Here is a 26,365-nt window from a genome sequence, read left to right on the forward strand (position 1 = left end):
TGCCTCAGCGTCCCGAGTAGCTGGGATTACAGGCGGCCACCACCACGCCCGGCTAATTTTTGTATTTTTAGCAGAGACGAGGTTTCACCATGTTGGCCAGACTGGTCTCGAGCTCCTGACCTCAGGTGATCCATCCTCCTCAGCCTCCCAAAGTGCTAGGATTACAGGCATGAGCCACCGTGCCGGCCGTGCTGTACATTTTTTAAAGTAATGTTTTTATTATTTTAAAATCAATGTATTCTCATTATAAAAATATTTTAGAAAATACAGTGAAACATGAAGAATAAAATAAAACTAGACTTAATTCCGCCATCAATAGGTAACTACTGTTAACATCTCTATTCCCTCCAGTTTTTCTAATGTCTATGTTTTTATATCGTTTTCCTGCTGAATTTTGAAGTCTTCAAAGTACATTTCTGCTTCCATTTATAAATGTTAAAAGTCTGTCCTTGTTAAATATTACAAACATATTCTTATTAGAAACTACTGTATTATTAGAAACTGCAAGGCATGTTTGGGTATAGGTGTATAAGGTCATTTTGAACATACCCGCCAATTCAGGGTTAGTATTGGACTCCTCTATTAAAGCCACATTTGTGTCCCGTTATACTGGATGTATATCACACAGGAGATCACACTCCAGGCTGAAGATCTTCCAGGACCATCCCCAAATTCCATAATCTTGACGCCTTGGCCTTTGACAAATATTTGAGCATCTAATGGACTTCTCAGAGGCCTCTCTGGCAGCCTAAGTGGGCCATAGTGCAGAAGAGCAAGAGGACGGTTAGGGTCGGGGCAAAAGTGCAAGAGGCAAAAGGGACGCTAGGCAGGTTTGAAATCTAAGCGAGTGGCAACATCGCTTTTTCTTATCTTACTTTTCGGTGGTTCCACCCATTCGGGTGAACAATCTGGATCACCTCCTTGGCAAGCTAGGTTCCCAACAGGAGGCGGGCCTGATGAAGGGCTGGTGGGCGTGTTCCCGCCCAAGGCCCGCGCTGGCCCGCGCTGTGGCTGGGAGGCCCTCCCCGCGCCCAACTGCGGGTATAAAGAGGCAGGCTGCGGACTCGAAGCAGGTTGGGGCTGCGCAGCGCGAAGGCTCGCCTAGTCGGTCCGCATCCGTGTCGACCACCTGTCTGGACACCACGAAGATGCCACCCGTTGGGGGCAAAAAGGCCAAGAAGGTGAGTCTCCAGGAGACCCGAGGACCCTCTCCTCCCCCTCCCACCTGCTCTGTACCCCAGCCTCTGGGAGCGCAGAGGGGCCCTCGGACCCTGCCTGCGACCCATCATCCTCCTGCTCGCTCCCCTCCCTTAGCCTCAGACCAGAATGAGCTTCCAGAACTTCTCCAGCGGGACCCCAAGGCGCCTCTGAGCCTCTCCACGCCTGCCCCACGTTCAGAGGGCGTCCTCAGAGCGCCTCTCTCTCCCCTCCAGCCCCAGCCCCGTTTGGACCAGAGTGCGCCCCAGATTTCTGTGATCCTTGCCCCTCAGACCCAAAGGCACCCTCTGAGCCATCCCCGACGCCTGGGTGTCCCCAGAACTCCAAGCCTCCCAATACCTTCTGAACCTGGCACCCCAAGACCAAAAAACTCCCCAGAGACACTGCTTTTAGCCCCACAGGCGCGATATCCTGTCAGCACTGAGCTGCGTAGCGCGCCTGGCGCGCTCCGCATCTGTGTCTGCGGGGGCGGCCGCGATCGCCCTCTGCACCCGGCGCGCACATAACGGGGAGGAGTGGGTGGCGCTGGTTCCGACATTTTCCTGGACCCGCACCGCGGGTGTCGCCGCCTCCCCGCCGGGTTCTAGCTGTACCCAAGGCCTAGGCGCTGGTTGGGTGATTGCAGATTTTCACAGACAATTTGATGTCCGAGATGACAGAAAAATGTCATCCGAAATGTCAGCCTCGAAAACATGGTTCAAGAAAAAATGGGCAGAGTGGCTGTAAGATACTGAGGAAGGGCTGTCGATGAAATTGTAAAACCCAATTCCAGCTCCAGATTAACAAATCCATCTGTTGGCTTTCCCAGTGGCTTGTTGGGAGAAGTGTTTTCAGTCCAGATGGTAGGCCTTCCTCTAATTTGGGGAACGAACGGATGGATAGATGGACTGACTGCCGTGGAATGAGACTGGACGGGTGGGAAGAGAGAGAAGGATGGAGGGAGGAGGGAATAAACTTGACCTTTTTGGTATCAAAATGCCCAGTCCCAGGCCTGGCACGACAGAGGCCCCCGGAAAATGGTAGGGAGGCAGCAGAGGGGGCCAGGCCAACTGCATCCTCTGGGCTGTAAGAACAGTGAGAAAGGTCCAGCTGTCATCCCAGTGCCTGCCCTGCTGGAGAACCAGCTGAGGTGTGCCCAGTTTCTAAAGGGATGGCCTCCCAAATCAAAAGACCTCTACACAAGGAAGAAGGTCAATTCGGTTACAGATTCTAAATGCATCATCATGTTGATGGCATGAGTGGGTGCTGAGATGGCAAAGGACTATGGACTGTCACCAGTCCAAGGAGGGTGAGAATCTCGCCAGTCCCTAAGTGTACTAAATTAATAGTCCGTAGAGACTGGGAAGGATGATTCCTATAGATATAGATATAGACGTAGATATTTTTTGTTTGTCCCCATTCTCATAGCCATGTAATTCTAACTTATTCCCCAAACTCAAACTCAGAAAATCTAGCATTTTAAAGAATTATCTTTATAGAATTATCTAAGCAACAGATGAATGTAAGATGGAAAAAAACAGTTTCCTCAGTAACTTGTTTCCATGCATATGTCAGTGTTAAAACAATATATGAACAATAACATGTCTACACATTTGAGTTTAAAATTAAAATAAATGTTACAAAGCTTGCACATGTTCATTATAAACAACTAGGTAAAGCACAAAGAACAGTGCCTGTTAAATTCTGGTGTATATTCTGCTAGTTTGTTGTTGAGGCAAATATGTACTTTTTAAACAAAAATGGGCTGATATTACACATACTGTTTTGTAATACTTTTTCACAAAACAGTATATTTTTTTCATAGCACATTCCGTTTTATAAAAAGTCTGTTTAGCTTGGGAACAGAAAATCCTGAAGTCTAGATAATTTTAAAATGCAATAGAATGTAAGAGATAGCATTTCCAGAGAATCACTCAACAAGTGCATGAACCACATAGTAGTTGAATCGCCACTACCCACCCTGCCACCCAACATCAGATCCTTAGCTATGCTGCACATTAAAATGTTGAGGTACTAAATATATATATATATATTTTATTATTGTTGTTCTTGTTAATTAGGTCATAATCAAAGTTGTAGTTTTCAGATGTGACATTTAGACACGTTGCAATCATGACGAATGTTTGGATTTCAAAATGACATGTGAGCCATTTATATTTTTGTAGTGCTTTGTTATTTTATGGGCTCCCGGAAGATAACATGGCTTCAACATTATGGCTTGAAAATGTTTTGATCTGAAAGGTATATTAGGGAACACACAGCATAATCCTACCACTTTGCTTCTGTCTGGTGAAATGTCAATTATTTCCTCTCTCTGAGCACCAGCTGTCCAAATGGCATGGGAAGGGGCAGTGGAGGGGAAGAGAATGAAAATGAGGGAGGTTCTAAGAAGGCGGCAAAGAATTGGGATACAAAATCCTGTGACTGCCTCTCACAGATTTCTGGAATGCTTGTTGTTATGTCAGCTTTTGTTTTATCCACTGTTATTGGTAGTAAATGGAACACACTAGGTAAATACATCCCAAGTTATTCCTTTACACTATATAGTTTTTTTTCAGGGCTGTCCCGCCACCCCTAATCCCATTTAAAATCAAATATAGATATTATTTAAGCATAAAAGAATCAGGAAGCCCTATGCTCCCCATCTGGAAGACCATGTATAAATTACTCAGGGACTCTGGGTCTTGATTTTTCATTTGTGAAATGAGAGAGAGATCTCAGTTGAATTGAATACTATTTATTTTTAAAGTCTATGATTCTTTGAAATTACAAAAAAAAACTATTAAACTAGAGAATTACTTTGTAATTCACAAAACCCTTTCAAAATACTTAATTCCAAATTTATCTATAGAACAACAGGGTGATTACTGCACAGTATTGTAAATGGAATAAGTATGGTGATTGGGCTGAAAATCATTCAACAAATACTTTATTTAGTTGTTTCTTCCTTGTTCTCATCATAGAGTACAGAATGCGCACACTCATAACCTGGTCTGTATAGCACAGCTACTGTTGCGGAAACTCAATGTTAACACCAAAGATAGAAGTCTTTGAGTGATTTGGCCACCTTTTCAGTCTTAAAATAAAATGGCTTAATAGCATTGCTGGGCACTGTGGCACGAGCCTGTAGTTTCAGCTGCTGGGAAGGGTGAGACTGGAGGATCTTCTGAGCCCAGGAGTTCAAGTTCCTCTGGGCACATAGTGAGACCCTGTCTCTAAGAAATAAAAAAAAAAAAAAAAAAAAAAGCATTCTATGCCATTTCAACTTGTTTAACAATTTTAACCCTCTCTTTAGCTTGTTGATAGAGTAAGAAGACTAGTATTTACCATTTTAAGAATCTGTGCTTAAGTGCAGATTTGAGGCTTTACAACAAAATCTTTTCATTTAATCCCTCAGCAGATAGTTCTTGAAACACACCTCCCATGGTATTCTTCAAACACTCTTTAACATATTCTGAAAGACCCCCCCAACCCCAGCACATACAAAGGAATACACAAATGTTTATTTTATGAGCATTCTGGTTGTTTGTCTTATAGATAGCCATAAATGTATATATAAAATATAAATTTTTCTCTGAAAATTCTAAAATAAACCACACCTCTCCAAGAATATATTAGCAAAAATAATAAAAATAGAAAATTCTCTTAAACACTCAAGTAACTCCTTTTCCTCCCTCATCTGTAATTTTAGGGCATCCTAGAACGTTTAAATGCTGGAGAGATTGTGATTGGAGATGGAGGGTTTGTCTTTGCACTGGAGAAGAGGGGCTACGTAAAGGCAGGACCCTGGACTCCTGAAGCTGCTGTGGAGCACCCAGAAGCAGGTTGGTGCAGAGCTCTATTGTAAGTTCTCATAAAGGAGCCGGGTGTGGTGGTTCACGCCTGTAATCCCAGCAACTCAGGAGGCTGAGGTGGGAAGACCACTTGAGCCCAGGAATTCAAGACCAGCCTGGGCACACGGGGAGACCCAGTCTCTCAGAAGTTTTTTAAAAAATTAGCTGGGCATGGTGGTGCACGCCTGTAGTTGCAGCTACTTGGGAGGCTGAGGCAGGAGGATCGCTTGAGCTATTTTATGCAAATGATTGTGTGTATTTGCAGTGCTTTTGTAATTGAGACTGAGTGGTAGCTAGAATTGATGGAAACCCCGAAGAGTCTTCCTGCAAGCTGGACCTCACCTGCAACATTTTTATATATCCGGTGCCTGGGCCTGACTTTTTCATGTTCTAGGCAACAAGAAAGGAGTGGTTATGCTACAGGCCCACAATCCCCTGTCCAAACCACATTTTGGGGCCACATGTGTCTTGGAATCCAGGAATCTGGGGACGTTAGAAAGTTAATACAGTAGCATATTATGTAACATTCCCAATGGACCCTGAAGCAGCCCCCATTGAAACACATTAATACATTTTTGCATCACAATATATGACTACCTTTACTAACTGAAACATGTTTATCAATACCTTCATGTTGGTTCAGGTCATATTTTGCCCCCAAATGGTTTTGCTGCAAACTTACCCAACTGAAGAAATACTTCAGAATTTTATTCGACCTTTTAGAGTTTACTGTGGAATTTCAAAAACTTGCATTTCTCAAGCTAAATCTATAAGGCTAATCTCCAACTATGCTATGTACATATGTAATCATGTATCAATGTATACTTAGCTTCTATGATGTTAAAATAAGTAATATAATAAGGAGTTAAGGCCACAAAATGAAGGTAATCAATTAGTATAGGTGACATCATTGTGTAAAAGGGACTAGTCCTATCGTATTATGGGTTAGAGGATGAACCTAGGAACCTTGTGATCAGGAAAATGTAGGTGAAAGGATACTCAGAAATTACCAGCCTCATTCTCTTGCTAAAGTTCATGCCCAAAGTTATGGTTCTTGCACCCAGTGGAAGCAGTTTTAATTCAGCAATGAATTCAGGTTATTGGGGTCTGGAAGAGTTTGAGGAATCTGCCTTTCTGATAATTGCCCCCAGGTGACTCTAAGATGGATCATACTTAGAGAATTACTGCAGTTTTAGAAGTATGATGAATAATCAAGAGTGAGGAGTTGTCTTCAACTGTTTGAGATCACTGCCCTATGGAAAAATCTGATAAAAGTTTATAGACCTTCTGCATTGTAAAATGTATTTATACATAACAATTTGCACACATTTCCAGGGTTTTTTCATGAAATCTCTGGAAATCCACCCAAGGACCACGTGAGTGGACTTCATAGTTATAAACCATTTCTTCCTAGCATCCAGAAACCTAGTATATAGGCCTTTCAGTCCTCTCCAACCACAGCAGCTCTGGGTTTATCTGATTGATATATGGGACTCCCTATATTTTTAATTGGTTCTGTTATTATAAAACAAGTTTGAAGCCCACTAATTTAGGGATGCTTTTGAGGTCCCACTGAGAACTTTCTATGATTTAAAAAATCATGGAAAATGACTACAAGCTTACAAATCCATTTTCTAAAATTTAAAAGCTTTTTTCACTTATGTATTCATCTATTTACAAACAAAAACCAAGGTTTCTATGTTCCAGGCACTCTACTGTACTAGGCCTCTGGGATGCAAGAGATGAGTATAGACTCATCTCCTGTGTTAGTCCCAAGGGCTAAGAACTTCAGCGTCCTAGCAATTTCCTAGCCTCTCATATAGTTGCTCCTGGACTTTTGGATTTCATAAACCTCTGAAATTTCAAAATAATTTTCAGGAGCTGATATATTAATAGCATGCTGATTTCTTACTTTGCCCAGTTAATTCTCCTAACAAAAACAACCATCATCCAAGTTTCACTGTCATTTTATAAAAGGAGTTTTTTCCCACTATCTTACAATGGCAGTTTTTGACAAGGCTGAAAACAAAGATGGGTTGGGGAAGCTTTTAAAAGAAGATGCCTATGCCTCACTCCAAACCAATTAAATCAGAATATCTGTGGATTTGACATTCCAATCCATAATTTTAAAAAAAGTTTGCAGGGGATCTAATGGGCAACCATAGCTTAGGACAGCTATTTTAAAACAAATGATAATTTATTAAACTGAATACATTTAGCTATATGGGAAAAAAAATCCCACCATATTCCTCCAGCTGATAAAACTTTGCCATTTGGAGGCCTCACACCCATAATCCTAGTACTTTGGGAGGCTAAGGCGGGGAGATCACTTGAGGTCAGGAGTTCAAGATCAGCCTGGCCAACATGGCAAAACACTGCCTCTACTGAAAATACAAAAAATTACCAGGCGTGGTGGCAGGCGCCTGTAGTCCCAGCTACTCAGGAGGCTGAGGCAAGAGAATTGCTTGAACCCAGGAGGCAGAGGTTGCAGTGAGCCAAGATCACATCACTGCACACCAGCCTGGGTGACAGAATAAAACTATCTCAAAAACAAAAACAAAAACAAAAACAAAAAAAAACCAAAAAAACAAAAAAAACCTTGCCATTTGGCATGCATCCATGGATCTGTGCTTGGAAATCCTGCTCCAATTCTTATTTCACCCCGCTACCAGAATTATCTTTTGAAAAGACTGTACTAATCACATCATCCAGTTGCTTAAAAACTAAATATTTCCCTGATTCATCAACTCCAGCCATTCAAAGTACTTGTCATTCCCCCAAATGCTATGCCTGTTCCTGCCTTATTATCTTTGCTCAGGCTGTTCTCTCTGGAGGGAATTCCCTTCCCCACCTTCTCTGCCTGGCAATAGCACAGAATTCTTCCAAGTGCAGCTCAAATGATTCCTCATCTTCAGACCTCCTTCACCTCCTTGCCCCATGTCCTGGGTAGAAATGATCCCTTCTTCCTGCATAACCCAACCATGCAGTGCTGTAGTTAGTTATTTCTAGACAGACTGTAAAGTTGTCCAAAGACAGGATACTGGATTGTTCACCCTTGTGTCCATGGGTGCCATCCACAAATACAGTCAATGAATGATAAACAAAGTAAACAATGAACAAGATGAGCAAATACAGGAATACGAGCATCCCCTGGCCACTCATTCATCTAGTCACAGCAGGTTTGCAGGAGTTGCCAAGAGACTTCAGATCTACCTCTCATCTACCCCTAAGATGTGCAAATGTCAAGCAACCAGAAATTCAAGCAGTTATTTTCCTGCTTGTTTATCTGAGAGCCATTTGAAAACACTGTGGGTTACGAAACAGAAATTATACCTTTCCTCTTTCGCTCTCCCAGTTCGCCAGCTTCATCGAGAGTTCCTCAGAGCTGGCTCAAACGTCATGCAGACCTTCACCTTCTATGCGAGTGAAGACAAGCTGGAGAACAGGGGAAACTATGTCTTAGAGAAGATATCTGTGAGTAAAACCAGCTGTGGAACTTTTAGAAGGATATTGTTGACCCATTGCATCAACAAAGCTCCCATAGAGAAAAGGGTTCAGCCTCTTCCGAGTTTCGTTTTATTTCTAATAATACAAAAATGAGAGGCGTGAATAACAGCCTTAGGTTTTATTTAGCTGTAATCCCCAAAATTAACAAAGAGGCATTTAGCAAAGCAGATGAAAGAAGAGGTATTTAATGATTAATGATTCTCCTAGTCTCCTAAGTTGCTGAGTAAATTGGGCATCCTTACAAATTCTTTCGTCCTTAATGTTTTTAAATGTAGCATGGCTAGAGGAAAGATCGTAGGCATAATAAATCAGTAAACCTGGAATAGTGCCTGACTCAACCACATCTACTTTGTGATGTTGGACCAACCCCTTTACCCCATCAAGGCTGAGGTTTCCAAAATTCCATGAGTATACAGTGCTAGGTTTGGGGAGCTTTTTGTTTGTTGAGCATAACAAACAACTTTTAAAGTCTAAATAATTAGAAAAGACCTACGGTGAAACCCCGTCTCTACTAAAAAATACAAAAAACTAGCCGGGCGAGGTGGCGGGCGCCTGTAGTCCCAGCTACTCAGGAGGCTGAGGCAGGAGAATGGCGGGAACCTGGGAGGCGGAGCTTGCAGTGAGCCGAGATCTGGCCACTGCACTCCAGCCTGGGCAACAGAGCGAGACTCCGTCCCAAAAAAAAAAAAAAAAGACCTTATTAGTTATGCACTTATCTGTTAATTGAGAATATACATACAAAAATGTCCTGAATTCTATAGTTATTTAAATTTAATTTCATTAAAGCAAATCATCACCACCACTACTATTTGTTAGATACTCTTCTAAGTGCATCTTAGGCACTGGAAGATACCAGATAACATCCTTCGATGTAAACACTTTTACAATCTCACACATCTTTGGTATAATGTAATGTCATATATAATATATATTTATTGTTACTATCACTATTATTAGTGTTATTGCAAACTGTTCAACTTGGTATAAAGCTTTGAACTATTCCATAACAGTCATTTTCTGGAATAAGATACTATTGTAAATATACAACTAAGATGTGAATGTTTGAATAATAATTTTATTTCCATTTCACATGAAAATTTAGAAGTCTCATATACTCACCCATTTTAGGGGCAGAAAGTCAATGAAGCTGCTTGCGACATTGCCCGACAAGTGGCTGATGAAGGAGATGCTTTGGTAGCAGGAGGAGTGAGTCAGACACCTTCATACCTTAGCTGCAAGAGTGAAACTGAAGTCAAAAAAGTATTTCTGCAACAGTTAGAGGTTTTTATGAAGAAGAACGTGGACTTCTTGATTGCAGAGGTAAAGAATAATGTGAAAGATAAGACAAATACACCTAGTACATTTTCTCTACCTTTGGCTTTCAAGAGTACTGTGTGGGGTTAGGTGACGATCATAACTAGTAATAGTAATATTTAGTTTTTGAAATTGTTTCCCAATTCAGGGCTTCTGATAAATTTGATTCAGTTAATCTGATATGGTGTTTTTCCAACTTTTTGACTGCAATTTATAGTAAGAAATCATTCTATTTCATTTAAAAAATGCTAATGGGTCACAATTCAAAGTTTGAAAACAGTAATAATGAAGTTTTTAAGCAATAGAACACGTTTTCAAATTGTTTTGGGAGAGGCTGGGCGTGGTGGCTCACGCCTGTAATCCCAGCACTTTGGGAGGCAGGTGGATCACGAGGTCAGGAGTTTGAGACCAGCCTGGCCAACATGGTGAAACCCCGTCTCTACTAAAAATACAAAAATTAGCTGGGCATGGTGGCGTGCACCTGTAATCCCAGCTACTTGGGAGGTTGAGGCAGGAGAATTGCTTGAAAATGGGAGGCGGAGGTTGCAGTGAGCTGTACTCCAGTCTGGGTGAAAGAGCGAAACTCTGTCCCAAAAAAAAAAAAAAATTGTTTTGGGAGAAACGATATTAAAAGTACTCTAACCTTAACTGATTCCAGTATTTTGAACATGTTGAAGAAGCTGTGTGGGCAGTTGAAACCTTGATAGCATCTGGTAAACCTGTGGCAGCAACCATGTGCATTGGCCCGGAAGGAGATTTGCATGGCGTGCCCCCCGGCGAGTGTGCAGTGCGCCTGGTGAAAGCAGGTGATGACAGATTTCAATCAGTTTGTGATTAGTAAGTCTTAAAAGAACACACGAGTGCACATCTGTCTACAAATCAGTGTATACTACTTTCGTTAACATAAAAACCATTAATTTACTTTTGTAAGAATATTGATATTATTGAATCCCAGATGGAAAAAAGTTTTAAAAATACACACACATGCATACACACACACCAGGCTTCTGAAAGGAGCAACTAGCCCTAGCTGGAGGTTTAACATCTACAAGTAAGGTCTTTAAACATTAATAACTTTTAAGTTAGTTGCCCTGTTTGCCAAAGTTTTTCAGTCTCATAAATTACTAGTATATTTTGCTTTTTATAATTGGTATAATAAATCAGAAAATCCTTTGATATAAAACACTGACAACCCAGTATATCTTTTGTATAATTGTAAATCCATTCCAAATATTGGGTTTCATTTCATTTAGAAGAAACCCACAGACTGTTTTCAAAACTGCCCCATTTTAAACCCAGAAAATAATTGTCAGGGAAAAAGCCTGACTCACTCTGTATAATAGAGAAATTTTGACTAGCATTTTGTTTAATCTCTGATTTTTACCCAATTCCTGATTTTTCATGAAAATAACTTTCATACTTGTCATTAATAATAACAAAGATTTAGATTTAGGGACAAAATTGTATAATCATAATTTTTCATGGGGAAATACAACAACTAGGGGAGAGGCAAGTTAACTTTTTGTAGAAAGATCAGAAGAGGCCTTCATTATCCCCATTGTTAATTGGAATGAATGCATGGCCTGCATCTAATTCTTCCCTCATTCTGTACAGAGTAGATGGCTACAATTTTTTATATCGCTGTATCCTGTTTATATTCTTCATAGCACTTCTCACTTATCTCATTTGTTTAACTGTTTAATGGCTGACTCCCTCACTAGATTATAAGATCCATAAATGCAGAGACTGTCTGTTTAGTTCAGTACTGAGTATCCTGTGTCTAGCGTAGCATGTAGCACATAATAGGTCCTTAACAAATAATCTGTCTAGTAAATCTAGTCCATCTTCCAATGTTTAGTTCAAATTATACTTCCATGTATCCTTACATAATTTTTCCTACCCCAAGTGATCACTTTTTCCTCTCAGCAATTGTAACATCTGCTGTTTATACCACTCATTAAGAATAGCCTCAGTCTAGTTTCCAGTCAGCGAGAATGTTAACAGGGTTCTGGGGTTAACTACATTTAGAAAAGGCTGCGCTGAACCGAATTAAGCAGATATCTTGTTTTGTTTTGTTTTTTGAGACAGAGTTTTGTCACACTGTCGCCCAGGCTGGAGTGCAATGGCGTGATCTCTGCTCACTGCCACCTCCGCCTCCCAGGTTCAAGCGATTCTCCTGTCTCAGCCTCCCGAGTAGCTGGGATTACGGGCACCCGCCACCATGCCCAGCTAATTTTTTGTATTTTTCAGTAGAGACGGGGTTTCACTATGTTGGCCAGGCTGGTCTCGAACTCCTGACCTCATGATCCATCCGCCTCAGACTCCCAAAGTGCTGGGATTACAGGTGTGAGCCACCGCGCCCAGCCTTAAGCAGGTATCTTTACTGTGGAACTTATCAAAATCTTTGGTATGTTCACATATATTCCTAGTCTTCAAGAAGGTGATGTAGTGAACAGCTACTTCCTAACTTAATTGATCATGGAACATTATTTTCATGGACCAAACCTCGGAAAACCCTGTGCTAAATTATAAAATCGTTGATGTCAGGAACAATGTCCTCTATTTCTACTTCTCTATAATCTCTTGCAAGGAGGCTTATACCTAAAAGACATCCAATAAATAGCCAACATATTATTAATTTATTAATAGAATGAAGTTCAGCAAGGAGAGAGAAACTCTGGCAGCACAACATCCAAAAAAAAAGGTAGCCAAAGGTTTTCAACAGTTTATAGCTTAGTTGGTATCAGTGACCTTCCTACTGGGTTCCAGACTTGGATTTTGTGGATATATATACTTGTGAGTATATGTATGCACAATTTGATGAATATATATATATATATATGAAGCATACAAGTATATCTATACATACAAGTATATATATATACACACACACATACAAGTATATTTACTTCTGGAAACTTGTATATATCCACAATATTCAGGTCTGGAGCCCAATGGGAAGGTCAGGGTAAGAGAGAGAGATCTGGGTATAGATGGTATTGAAAGTCTAGAACAGAAAAGGAAGTTTAAAAGTGCTAGGATTACAGGCATGAGCCACCACACCTGGCCCAAAAAAGTCCTTTAGAAACAACCTCAGAGTTCATCAACAGGTGAATGGATAAAACAAAATGTGGTGTATCCATACAATGAAATATCATGCAGCAATAAGAAGAAATGAAGTTCTCAAACATGCCACAACAGGGATGAGCCTTGGAAACATCATGCTAAGTAAACTAAGCCACTCACAAAATGACAAATATCATATGATTCTGTTTATATGACATATCTAGAATAGGCAAATCCACAGAGACAGAAAGTAGATTCGAGGTTACCAGGGGCTAGCAGAAGCGGAAAATAAGGAGTTAGTCCTTAATGGGTGCAGTTTCTCTTTGGGGTATCGAAAAAAATGTGGAAATAGTGATAATAGTTGCAGAACATTGTGAACCTAATTAATGCCACTTAAAAATGGCTAAAATGGGCCAGATGCAGGGGCTCATGCCTATAACCCTAGCACCTTGGAAGGTAAAGGTGTGAGGATCGTTTGAGGCCAGGAGTTCACAACCAGCCTGGGCAACATAATGAGGCCCTGTTTCTACAAAAATAAAAATTTTTTAAAAGGTTAAAATGCCTAGTTTTACATGATATATATTTTACCACAATTTTTAAAATTCAAAAAAAAAAAAAAAAAAAAAGGAAAGAAAGAAAAGTCCTATTTGGGAATTCCTCCCACTTTGAGAGGATAGAGTAAAGAATTATTATGTCATGATGCCCTCTCAAATCTTCTGGAGGAGGAAACTTCCAAAATCATGTCTAGTGATTGCCATGGTAAATCATCTTTGGTCCAAATATAGTTAAGAACATAATGACTATAAAGAAAGTTTTTGAAGAAAATGGAATATCTAAAACATATTTTGTTCTCACTAAATCAAACTTCACAACACCAAATTTTACAAGAATACTACAGGAAGACAATCCCATATAGTTGTGAGTCTGGGGAGGCTGAAATGTAAATTAAAAGCTTGTCAAAATGACTAATAGGTTAGTAACCACATTGAGTAGCTGAAGTCAAAGGATTTTTGAGATTCTTTTTCCCCAAACTATTAATCCTAGACACAAAATTCCTTCTAGAAAACACATGTCTAAAAAACTTTTTTCTAAATTACATTCTGCTGCTGTGCCCAAGAAGGCTAATGAACTTATTAAGCTGGCCTGGTGAAAAGGAACATTTATTTACACTTCAAGTTAAGCAGTATGATAAACACAGGTGTAATCTAGCAGCTGGGAGTGTTGAAAAATTATTGTGCTTGCAACATAATGTCAAACATTGAAAGTTTGACTACTAAAATTTGAAGTTTAAAAAAACTAATAATTTTTGTTTTGAAAAAAGATGGACAGGGCTGGGCGTGGTGGTTCACACCTGTAATTCCAGCACTTTGTGAGGCTGAGGTGGGCAGATCATGAGGTCAGGAGATGGAGACCATCCTGACCAAGATGGTGAAACCCTGTCTCTACTAAAAATACAAAAATTAGCCCGGTGTGGTGGCACGTGCCTGTAGTCCCAGCTACTCAGAAGGCTGAGGCAGGAGAATTGCTTGAACCCGGGAGGCGGAAGCTGCAGTGAGCTGAGATCGCGCCACTGCACTCCAGCCTGGGCAACAGAGCAAGACTCTGTCTCAAACAAACAAACAAACAAAAAAAGATGACACTTCAATTATACCAGACTCTTCAAAGCACTTTTCACAGAAAGCGCTTCCTGCCTGCTAGTAATCATTCTCACTCAAAGGTAAGAGAGGTTTGTGGGGAATGAGGACCCAGTGCTATGCTTCCAGTTCATCGTTCCAATTAAAATCTTCCTGCTGGGCATGGTGGCTAACGCCTGTAATCCCAACAGTCTAGGAGGCCATTGGATCACTTGAGCTCAGGAGCTCGAAATCAGCCTGGGCAACATGGTGAAACCCCGTATCTATTTAAAAAGAAAAAAAAATTAGCCAGACATGGTGGCATACACCTGTAGTCACAGCAACTTAGGAGGCTGAGGTGGGAGGATTGCTTGATCGCTTGAGGTGGAGGCTGCAGTGAGCTGAGATCACACCACTGTACTCCAGCCTGGGCGATAGAGTAAGACTTTGCCTTAAAAATATAAAAAAAGCTTCCTGATTCCTGATGAAGAGAGGAGAGCTGGTCCTGCTGGTTTGTGGTGCATCCCTAAGGCTATCATGTTCTTCCCACTCACAGGAGCATCCATCATTGGTGTGAACTGCCACTTTGACCCCACCATTAGTTTACAAACAGTGAAGCTCATGAAAGAGGGCTTGGAGGCTGCCCGACTGAAAGCTCACCTGATGAGCCAGCCCTTGGCTTACCACACTCCCGACTGCAACAAGCAAGGATTCATCGATCTCCCAGAATTCCCGTTTGGTAAGACCAACATTTGATAAATCATCTCAATATCTTCATTTGATATTCATGTAAACTCAAGTAAATCTATGCCCAGAGATCTTTTGTCATGGTGAAGAGATGGCTTGGTGTCTCCTCATGTCTTGTCCCTGGTTTCTGTCCCTGCAGCCAAAAGCCCCTTGGGTATTAGAGAAGAGCAGAAGGAAAGGATGGTCCTGGCTAGCAAAAAAGACCTCTGAACTTAAATATAAAACCTGAGGTGAATCAGTATCTAAATAGGCAACCAATGAGTCATACTTTGGGGTTGGTGAGGATGCCCTCCCATGGGGGAATCAGCAGATATTTAGCTCTAGTTCTAGCTCTGTTGCTAAGTCCTGTCACCTTAGGAAAATCTCTGAATTCCTCTAGCTCTCAAATTCCCTATTGGGAAAATAAGGTTAGACCAGTTATCTCTAAGGTCCTTTTCTCCAATTTTTAATATGGCTCAGCTACTCCAGAGTTTTGGGATTGCAGGCAAGATACCATCATCGAGTGACTGTATAACAAGTTTTAATGAAGAGACCAAGCAGATGAAGTGAGGGGATACTTGCAGTCCAGGGAGAAGGAAAAAGTTTCCCAGCAGGTTTGGGAAGAGGGGGTGGGTTGATGTCAAAAATTAAGCCAGAGTGGTTAACAGGGACAGGGCATGCCCAGCCTACTTCCTTCTAAGGTCTTTACACCCTATCCTATATTTTATAGGGACCCTTAGGCAAGTAAGGTATTTTAAAATACAATCACTTTGGAGGAACCATGAAGGAAGAAAGGCAAGGCATTTGTCTCCCTTAGGCAAGTAAAATACTATAAAATACAATCACTTTGGAGGAACCACGAAGGAAGAAAGTTAAGGCATCTGTGTTACTTACTGCTGTATAACACATTAAATTAATGCAAAATGTAGTAGCTTGAAAAACCACTTCTTATCTCACAGTTTCTCCAGGTCAAGAATTCAGGGATAGCATAACTAGCTGGTTTTGGTTCAGGGTCTCCTAAGAGGTTGGAGTCTGGATATTGGCCAGGGCTATTATCATCTGAAGGCTTGATGGGAGCTGGGGGATCTACTTCCAAGCTCACTTAATTGGCTTTTGGGAGTTAGTGTCAGTTTCTTGCTGTCTGTTGACTGGGGGCCTCAGTTCCTCCGCTCATGGGCCTTTTCACTGTGATGCTGGAAAACATGCTTGCAACATGTGATGCTTGCAACATGGCAGCTGGCTTTCCCCAGGGTGAGTGCTCCAAGAAAGTACAAGGCAGAAACCATAATGTTTTGTATAGTCTAGCCTCTGAAGTCACATGCCTGTTCTGCCATATTCTATGGATCTCACAGACCAGCCCTGTTATAATGCAAGAGGGGACTGCACAAAGGGAAAAACATCAAAAGGCAGAGGTCATTTGGGACTCTCCTGAAGACTGGATACCACAGCATGTAAAAGTGAACATATAACACAAAGTAGCAAAGTTTTTCTTAAAAGCAAGAATTGAATATTGAAAACAATTCATTTATTGAAAATTACATACTTGTAACTACTTATCTTGAATTTTTATGAAAAGAATGTATAATGCCTAATGGCATAATGCCACTTATTACAGGACTGGAACCCAGAGTTGCCACCAGATGGGATATTCAAAAATACGCCAGAGAAGCCTACAACCTGGGGGTCCGGTACATTGGCGGGTGCTGTGGATTTGAGCCCTACCACATCAGGGCAATTGCAGAGGAGCTGGCCCCAGAAAGGGGCTTTTTGCCACCAGCTTCAGAAAAACATGGCAGCTGGGGAAGTGGTTTGGACATGCACACCAAACCCTGGGTTAGAGCAAGGTAAGCGTCTTTTACTATCCCAAACTAATTTAGATTATGAATATGTTCAAGTGGGGCCATTTAGAAGAGCGCAGCGAATTTGTTGTGTGATGATGAAGAATCAGTCATCCCCAAATTCTCTCCCAGAGATGTTTATAAAGCATCCTTATTAGGTGTTTTCTGGAGATTGTTTTAAGAATATAGAATGTATTTGGCCTGATTTTGGATTTTGAAAAGAAAAATAACTAAAAAAAAAAAAAAAAGTAAAAATATAGGCTGGGTGCAGTGGCTCACATCTGTAATCCCAGCACTTTGGGAGGCCAAGGTAGGCAGATCACTTGATCTCGGGAGTTTGAGACTAGCATGGGCAACATGGCAAAACTCCATCTCTACTAAAAATACAAAAAAAAAAAAAAAAAAAAATAGCTGGGCATAGTGGTGCACGTCTGTAATCCCAGCTACTTGGGAGGCTGAGGCATAAGAATTGCTTGAACCTGGGAGGCAGAGGTTACAGTGAGCCAAGATCACGCCACTGCACTCCAGTTTGGGCAACAGAATGAGACTCTGTCTCAAAAAAAAAAAAAAAAGAATATAGAATGTAAATAAATGTAAGTGGCAATGAAATGTGATTTCGTGCTCTAGTAAATTACCATTAATGTGGTGCACAATAATCTTAAATTGCATTGATTTTTAAGAGTTAAGGATCACTTAAGTAAAGCTAATACTATATCAAGCGTGATTTTCAGAGCTGGGAATACAGTGGCAAATAAGACAGGCAAGGTCCTTGCCCTCAGATTTTACATTCCAATGGGGAAGATGAATAATATACTAGTAAAAAAATTTATGTCAGGCACTGGGCAGGGCAGTAGGAATACAGAAATGAAAAGCTGTGGCTTAGAGACTCACAGTCTACTGGGTAAACAAATACAAAAGCCAATGTATTATACTGTGGTAGCTGCTTTAGTAGATGTATGGATAGAAAAGTAACAAAAGAAGAGAATGACTATCTTTGCCTACCAGAAAGATATTTTAAAAGAAGGGTTTTGGGGCTGGCTTTTGAAGGCTCAATAGGCTTCTACCATATAGAGAACTAGGAAGCAGGTAGAGGACGGGTGCTCCAAGCAAAGGTAGCAGTTTCACTCTGTTCAGCAGCTATTAACAGAGCACAACTATCTGTCAGATGCTGTTGTGGATGCTGAGGTAGCAAGCTAAACAAGGAGCTAACAATCTAGCAGGCAGAATGATAAACAGGTAATGTCCAATACAGTAAGTCCAAGGATGAAGATGTGCATAGGTGCGCAGGGCCTGAGCTAATGTCCCATGGGGCAAAAGGCAGAGGGAGGGTGCATGAAGGATTTATAAGAAAGCTGATGCCTGAGTTGAATTCTGATATAGGAATTACATTGCTAGAGGAACAACCCTCAGGAAAGCACTGAGAAGTGGAAAGAGAATGACACATTGAGAAACTAGAAATTTGAGAATAGCAGAGACAGAATTTGTTGGAAGAAGGAGGAGGAGGCAGCCTCTTTATTTGTGCTCATGAGTTACGTCAGACCCCATCCCAAAGGCAAAGAGGAGCCTGGGGTGGGGTCTCAGGTAGTCCAGGGCAAGGTTAGATTAGAAAGTCAGCAAGTTGTAATTGCCATGTGAAGAAGACTTGCTAGGAGGGACAGCAGACAGGTTGAGGCCTGAGCCAGAAGGAAGCAAAGGAAATCGAAGGGCAGAAGTGGAACCTGAAGAGTGAGAGGTGCAGAAGTTTTCCAGGGTTTGGGGAAGAACCACCAAGGTGAACTCAGCTGGCTCATGAGGATGTGAGGAAGGAGAGGTAGTGTAAGTGGAATAGACAGTACTCCTATCCCAAATTTTTCCTGTGCATATATTAAAAGAAGAAATTCAAAGTGGACATAGTGACTCACACCTGTAATTCCAGCACTTTGGGAAGCCAAGGTGGGCGAATCACTTGAGCTCAGGAGTTTGAGACCAGCCTGGGCAACATGATGAAACTCTGTCTCTATAAAAAATACAAAAATTAGCTGGATATGGTGGTGTAGACCTACAATCCCAGCTACTCAAAAGGCTGAGGCAGGAGAATCACTTGAACCTGGGAGGCAGGGGTTGCAGTGAGCCAAGATCGTACCACTGCACTCCAGCCAGGGTGACAGAGTGAGACCCTGTCTCAAAAAAGAAATTCAAAGTAATTTTAGACTTACAGATTGAGGGGCGGGGGTGGATTTTTTAGTCCTGATTAATGTGTGTTTTAATGGATGCACTCTTAGAATCCAAAGACGGCTCCCTCAATATGCATTTATAACAGAACAAGAAATCATATCAGTTTTTACATCAAAGGGCGCCTTCTAGGACAAAAACCGTTTTTGTTTTTTTTTTTTTTTTTTGAGACGGAGTCTCGCTCTGTCATCCAGGCTGGAGTGCCCTGGATGGATCTTGGCTCACTGCAAGCTCCGCCTCCTGGGTTCACGCCATTCTCCTGCCTCAGCCTCCCGAGTAGCTGGGACTACAGGCACCCGCCACCTCGCCCGGCTAGTTTTTTTTGTATTTTTTAGTAGAGACAGGATTTCACTGTGTTAGCCAGGATGATCTCGATCTCCTGACCTTGTGATCTGCCCGTCTCGGCCTCCTGACAAAAACCATTGTTTTTTTTTGTTTTGTTTTTGTTTTAATTTTTTGAGACGGAGTCTTGCTCTGTTGCCCAGGCTGGAGTGCAGTGGCCGGATCTCAGCTCTCACTGTAAAGCCCGCCCGGTTCACGCCATTCTCCTGCCTCAGCCTCTCGAAAGAAGCTGGGACTACAGGCGCTCGCCACCTCACTGGCTAGCTTTTTGTATTTTTTAGTAGAGACAGGGTTTCACCGTTAGCCAGGGATGGTCTCGATCTTCCTCGACCTCGCGTGATCCGCCTGCCTCGCCTCCCCCAAAGTGCTGGGATCACAGGCTTGAGCCCACTGCGCCCGGCCAAAAACCGTTGTTAATGAGGCAGATGCCTCTAGAGGAAACACTGTAAAAAGCCATCCAGCAGAATGGACCGCTTCCCAGTCCCTCCACTGCTTCTGATGTTTCTTCTCATCTATAGAAGTAAAATACAATGTACAGTAACCTTTTAATGAAAACACGGCATCACGGATGGAGAGAAAGCCTGCCGCTGTTGGTTGTTGCTGTTCAGCAGCTGCCACGGGTATTCTAGTGATGCTACTGTGCTGCTTAGTTACCCTGAGCACATAATTTTTTCACTGTGTTAATGGTATGTCATACTTTTCCTGTTAAGTATTAATGTGTGGATAAGTGTAAGCAAATGATTGTTTATCAGTAGCATATAAATTTGGAGTCAGGAATCATGATGAAGCCAAACAACCACAGACTGTCCACACAGGTGGCTGAGATTGACACCTTTGCTTTTTAATGTCTGATAGGCAACTTTGTGTGCTGCATGAAATTATTTAAAATATTATATAATTTTTAAATGGTTCCATGACATAAAGACCAAAGCTAGGGGAGGAGTCTGATGTCATGTATTTTGTTCACACAGGGCCAGGAAGGAATACTGGGAGAATCTTCGGATAGCCTCTGGCCGGCCATACAACCCCTCAATGTCAAAGCCAGATGGCTGGGGAGTGACCAAAGGAACAGCCGAGCTGATGCAGCAGAAAGAAGCCACAACTGAGCAGCAGCTGAAAGAGCTCTTTGAAAAACAAAAATTCAAATCACAGTAACCTCAATGGAGGCTATTTTTGATGAATTTCTAGGTGTTTGAGCCACAGTTCCTACAAATAAGGAAAAGAGGGTTAAAAAGCAGTGCTTTCATGAATGCCATCCTACACGTATTATTGCTATTACCTGAACAAAATAGAATTACAAATAGCACTTGACAATTTTAAAGTATGTTTTAGAAGTTTTCTTAGGAGCAAAATAAGTACAAAGTAAATCTTGAACAGGTTCACTAAGCACCCACTCTGTGTAAGGTATTATGGAAATCACTGGAGCACAGGAAAAGTAATTCAGATGTTAATCCCACTTAAAGAAGTTGGTAGGCTAGCAAAGAGGATGAGACATGAACTGTCATAAAGAACTCAGCAACCAGCCAGGGACAGAAAGTGCTATGGAAAAGGGCTTCTAAACTCTTTTGAACATGACCCTTAGTAAGAAACACAATTTATATAATGACCCAGAAAACACATCACATCTTACTGTCAAAATTAAATGTGTGATCCATCCTAGCATTTTCTGTTCCATTCCTTTTCATTCTATTTCATTTACAAAACACACTAGTTGAGACCTTTCAAATGGATTTTTATGACCCACTACTGGGTTTGGATTCACAGTTTGAAAAACATTGCTGTAGGACACTTCAGATAAGGAGACCATCCTGTTTAAGTTTATTCTTATAAGCAGGTCAGTCATATGAGACTTGATCAATAAATATCCAATACCCAGAGTCCTGCTCTCAGAATTCCAGAGTTCTTCTGTTTCCTGACCCACTTTTCTACCAGTAAAAGACATAGACCAATGGGGAGGAGGGAGGAGAGATGGATATTTCAGCCCTCTCCAACCTGGTCAACACTAGATGCATCTGGGCCATAAGGCTAAGCAGAGTGAGCTTGTGTTAGTTGGTAGCTTTTAAAAAATACAATAAGAAAAAAGTAGAGATTCTCTAAACTCTAGCCTGGTTTCCTAGATTGAGAACTACGATATTTTTCTCTGATAATTAATATCTACTCTCCTACAAGAGCTCAAGCCTGAAGATACAAGACTATTAGAAGAAACATGGCTACCCTCAGTGTATTAGAAAAGAGGTCATGCTGCTTTCTAAACATTCTTGAATTGTTTGAACTGTTTTGAAATTGTAATTCTTTTCAGCTATTAAAAAGAAGAGCAATGAGACTCTATTGCTTGTATTTTATTCTTATCCTGGTTCTACAATTTGCTAAGTCTTACGTGAAACCTCTATACCTCAATTTCTTCACCTATTTAAAAGAAAAACCTACTTCACAAGTATGCTGGAATTTTAAAGGAGCAGGTGGCAGTATTTTAAAGGAAAAGAGGCCCTACTGGCTCTTTCTGGAGACCCAGACAGGGAATTCTAGAAAACAAAAATAGGCCAGGTGTGGTGGCTCACGCCTGTAATCCCAGCACTTTGGGAGGTGGGCGGATTACTTGAGGTTAGGAGTTCAAGACCAGCTTGGCCAACATGGTGAAACCCCGTGTCTACTAAAAATACAAAAATTAGCTGGGTGTGGTGGCATGCACCTGTCGTCCCAGCTACTCAGGAGGCTGAGGCATGAGAATCACTTGAACCTGGGAGGTGGAGGCTGCAGTGAGCCAAGACTGCACCACTGCACTCCAGCCTGGGGGACAGAGTGAGACTCTGTCAAATAAATAAATAAATGGAAAGGCAAAGAAATTGCCAGAATTTTCTTACTAAGAGTTAATAATCCATCCCTAATCCCCCAATGCATAGAAACAGAGCCAAAGCAGCACAACTTTCAGAGGCTGCATATGACCGAGATGAAACAAGAGTGAACTCCCCTTTTTATTTTTGTTTTCTTTTTCTTTTGGCAAAGTTGTTATCTATCATTTCTCTTATATTCTCAAACCAAGCTCAGTATTTAAAGCTTTCACTCACAGATGATATGTTATTGGACTTGCTGTTCTATTACTGTGTAAAATGCATGTCCCTTTAATATTCTTTTCAGAATTTTATTGCCACCAAAATATTATAACCTTTAATCATTTTTATATCCATTGATTTTTAAAAATATTTCCCTGAAAAGGAGCTATGGTGAAGATATTCTTGAATTAAATTATATGTCAACACTGCCTCCTAGTGGTATAGTACATATTTTGAAATGGTTTTTAAAATTTCAGTCCCTCCTCCAAGCACGTGCATTTTATTTCCAGAAATCTTGTTCATTAAGAGAGAACTTTCATTTAATACCTAAGAGTTGATTTATGTTAAATAGAGACATTTCTCACTGGTAAATATTTTTTATGGACTCCGAGCCAGAGGGACCTTAGAGATCAAAAGTCCAAACTATCCTTTCAAGGATAAGATTACTAAGGCAGGATGCAAAGTCAGGAAGCACTTCTTGCTAGTCCAAGGCTGTCAAGAAAGACGGCTTTAGCTTAGCCTCTTGTAGGAAGGGTTGGGGGAGCTGGGGGGCAGTACCAGAACAGATGGTCCACAAAACTAAGGAGTCATCCTCCAGCCAGGAATAAAATAAAGTTCTCTGGCATTACTCAGAGTAAACATAAACTCACTAAATAAACTGTTTGCAGTTTATACCCTGACACTTCTACACACTGTAGCAAAGCACCTTTGATAAGGTAGCCAAGCCAATGCAGACCCCTAACGGAAACAAGAACTGCGCAGGAATGGATCAAAAACATCTGTTCCCAACTTCTCCAGATGGGGGCAGCAGGTTGTCAGCAGGAAATACATGAGTAGCCTTATTTTGTTTGAACTTAAGTTATTTCATCAGGCTAAGCTGTAACAGTAAATGACAGAAATGTCTGAAGCCCTCTTTTTGTTTTTGGTCAGTTTTTTCTTAAGACATGTGGATCTTTGAATCACATCCAGGACAAAGCACCCATCAAGAAAAGCCTTTAACAAGTTTGAGTCAGGAATAAAAAAAAAAAAAAGAGGAAGGAAGGGAGGAAGGGAGGAAGAAAGGGAGGAAAAAAGGGAGGGAGGGAAGGAAAGAAAGGAGGGAGGGAGGGAGGAATGAGGGCAGGGAGGGACTGCAGGAGAGCAGGCAGGCAGGCAGGCTTTATGCATCTCCAACTAGATCCCCATTTTCCCCAGAAACCTTTTTTTTCCAGTCTTGAGCACACTGAAGGGCTTGAGGGCATTACAGAGTGTTCTCCCAAATAGCCTCCCTGTTAGTCAATAACATCCACTCAGTCAGTCTGGAACCTCCCACGTGTTACCTGCCAGGTCAAGGACCCTGGCTCTTAGATACAAAGGAGGAAGAAGTCAATTTCAAGAGAGAAAAATAGGCCTTAGGAACGACTTCAGAAATAGTATGCCTGGTGGGATATTAAAAGACAGAATTAGAGATAACAAGGTATAGTATTTCTGAACATCTTCAGGAAGGAATATTTAGTGTTTAAACAGAAAATGACGAAAGGCGGGCAAATGCAAATAATTCTCAAAAATGGTAACAGGAAGGGTAGGATCCTTTGGTAAAATTGGTGGGAGTATGGTGAGAGAAACGAATGGCCAGAAAATGCTTGCAGTTTTCAAGTAGCTGGAGACATTCTGCTGGCATTGGATTGGATAGATGAAAAATTAAGATGATGGAAAGTGAGAGAGACAGATGTCATCATTTATGCTGCTGTGAGTTACAGGAATAATACCAAACAAGTCATATACAGCAAAACAGTAAAAACAGGTTAATTTTTATGTCATGAAATCAAACGCATGATCATTTTAACTTGTGGTTAGATGGTTAGATGTTTACATTTAAATTTATTAAAGTTTCCAGGCTGGGCACGGTGACTCATGCCTATAATCCCAGCACTTTGGGAGGCCGAGGCGGGCAGATCACTTGAGGTCAGGAGTTCAAGACTAGCCTGGCCAACATGGTGAAACCCCGTCTCTACTAAAAATACAAAAATTAGCTGGGCATAGTGGCAGGCGCCTGTAATCCCAGCTACTCGGGAGGCTGAGGCAGGAGAATCACTTGAATTTGGGAGGTGGAGGTTGCAGTGAGCCGAGATTGCACCATTGCACTCCAGCTTCAGCAACAAGAGTGAAACTCCATCTCAAAAAAATAAATAAAAATAAATATAAATAAATTTATGAAAGTTTCCTATGTAAATACTTACGTGAAATGTATTAAGGGAAACATTTCCTTATTTTTAATAAAAAGGTATTTCTCTAAATGGCTGAACTATCTTTAGCAGTCATTACTTGCATGCAAACTGTTAATGTACCATTCAGAAATTATTCCAGTTTGTTCCTTTGGGTAGGTTCAGTAAGACCTCTGCTTGGCCCCATTCTGTGGTTATTTGCTCCAATTTACTACATGGCCTTGAAAGGAAAAAGCTGAATATCTTTTTAAATAGTTCAGACTTTTTCTCAAGTCAGCCTGGTCATTCTTCCAATTATTCTGACTTAATGAGATTTTACTGTTCTTTGCAAAGGTTAACGTACTAAGCACCTGAGGTAACTTAGCGGAATTCACCTACGGCTCAAAAACACTAGTGCCACATAGCAGAAAAATCAAGGAAGACATTTAGAATCAAGACTTTGGGGTGCAAGTCCTAGCTTTGCCCCCATCTCCCTGTAAAACATTCGGTAAATCACTCCACTTCTCTGGCCTTCAATTTTCTCAACTGTAGCATGACAAGTTTCCAATGCCTTGCTGGAAAACTCCACAATTGTTTCTGATTTGGTGATAGAAATAAATAATAGCCTCATCATTGTCAATAAATATTTACTGAGTGCCACTTGGTGGTATGTTTCCAGTGGACTTAACTGTTAATTAATTATTCCCCTGGCTAAATAGACAGCTGACTAAAACAAGTAACACTGTTCAGAGGGCAGGGAAAATGTTATTACCCTAGACACAGCCTGGTGCTGAAAAATGAAAATGTCATTCATCCCCACAGGTACTGTTTTCTAAGGAGATTTGGGTCTGTGGTTTTTCATATTATGAACTGTTTCTATTTTCAGGGTTCAGAATTCTTTGTAGATTTGCATAAGCTAAATATTCTAAAAACCATCAAGTGAGTAATTTTTGGTTTAGAGTCCTTCATCTACCTAGGAAGGCAGAGAGCTGGCTTCTCACATTTTGAGAATAAGAGAGTGGAATTTGGGAGCTAGACACCTCAGGATTTTTTTTCCTTCCATCAAGCCATTCTCAGCAGCTTGATGACTCCCAGATTTCTCTCTCCAGCCTGGACTACTCCCTAGCATTCAGGCACGTGATATCAGCCTGGCCTATAGACCCAAGCCAGCGGTCCCTGGCCTGGACCCTGTACCTCAGGCCCTGAGCTCCTTCCCATGACCATTCAGGCAAGTGCCCCAGGTCTGCAGCCGGTCCCACATGGGTCCTGGTTGTCAGAGGCACCTTCCTCAAAATTGTTTACATCCTCCTCCAGTGGCTGAGATCAGCTAGGGCAGCTGTGCTATCTGGAAAGGGAACCCCAGGCCTGGACCAGTCAGCATGGGACCCAGTCCTCATTTGTCTCCTTCTGGGTGTTCAGTGACCCTCCACATCCCCTTACCATGTCCCTCACACCCACCCCACT

General features: G+C 41.4%; 2 protein-coding genes across 2 annotated transcripts in view; one reads left to right on the plus strand and one right to left on the minus strand.

The window, feature by feature from the left end:
* Nucleotides 1-9,790, minus strand: part of DMGDH (dimethylglycine dehydrogenase) — a 120,965-nt gene extending 111,175 nt beyond the window's left edge. Inside the window, exons 1-2 of the mRNA XM_017959687.3 lie at nt 9,678-9,790; nt 8,385-8,486 (exon numbers count right to left, since the gene is read on the minus strand). The gene's annotated coding sequence lies outside the window, so the exon portion shown is untranslated. The remainder of the gene's footprint in view (nt 1-8,384; nt 8,487-9,677) is intronic.
* On the plus strand, nt 1,047-21,996 carry BHMT (betaine--homocysteine S-methyltransferase). The gene is made up of 8 exons (XM_003899858.4): nt 1,047-1,181; nt 4,910-5,042; nt 8,407-8,525; nt 9,687-9,878; nt 10,531-10,678; nt 15,108-15,290; nt 16,893-17,121; nt 20,640-21,996. The coding sequence occupies exons 1-8, from the start codon at nt 1,149-1,151 to the stop codon at nt 20,821-20,823; spliced, it is 1,221 nt and encodes a 406-aa protein (XP_003899907.1). The 5' UTR covers nt 1,047-1,148; the 3' UTR covers nt 20,824-21,996.
* Nucleotides 21,997-26,365: the final 4,369 nt, after the last annotated feature.

This window comes from Papio anubis, chromosome 5 (genome assembly GCF_008728515.1).
Source record: "Papio anubis isolate 15944 chromosome 5, Panubis1.0, whole genome shotgun sequence".
NCBI lineage: Eukaryota > Metazoa > Chordata > Mammalia > Primates > Cercopithecidae > Papio > Papio anubis.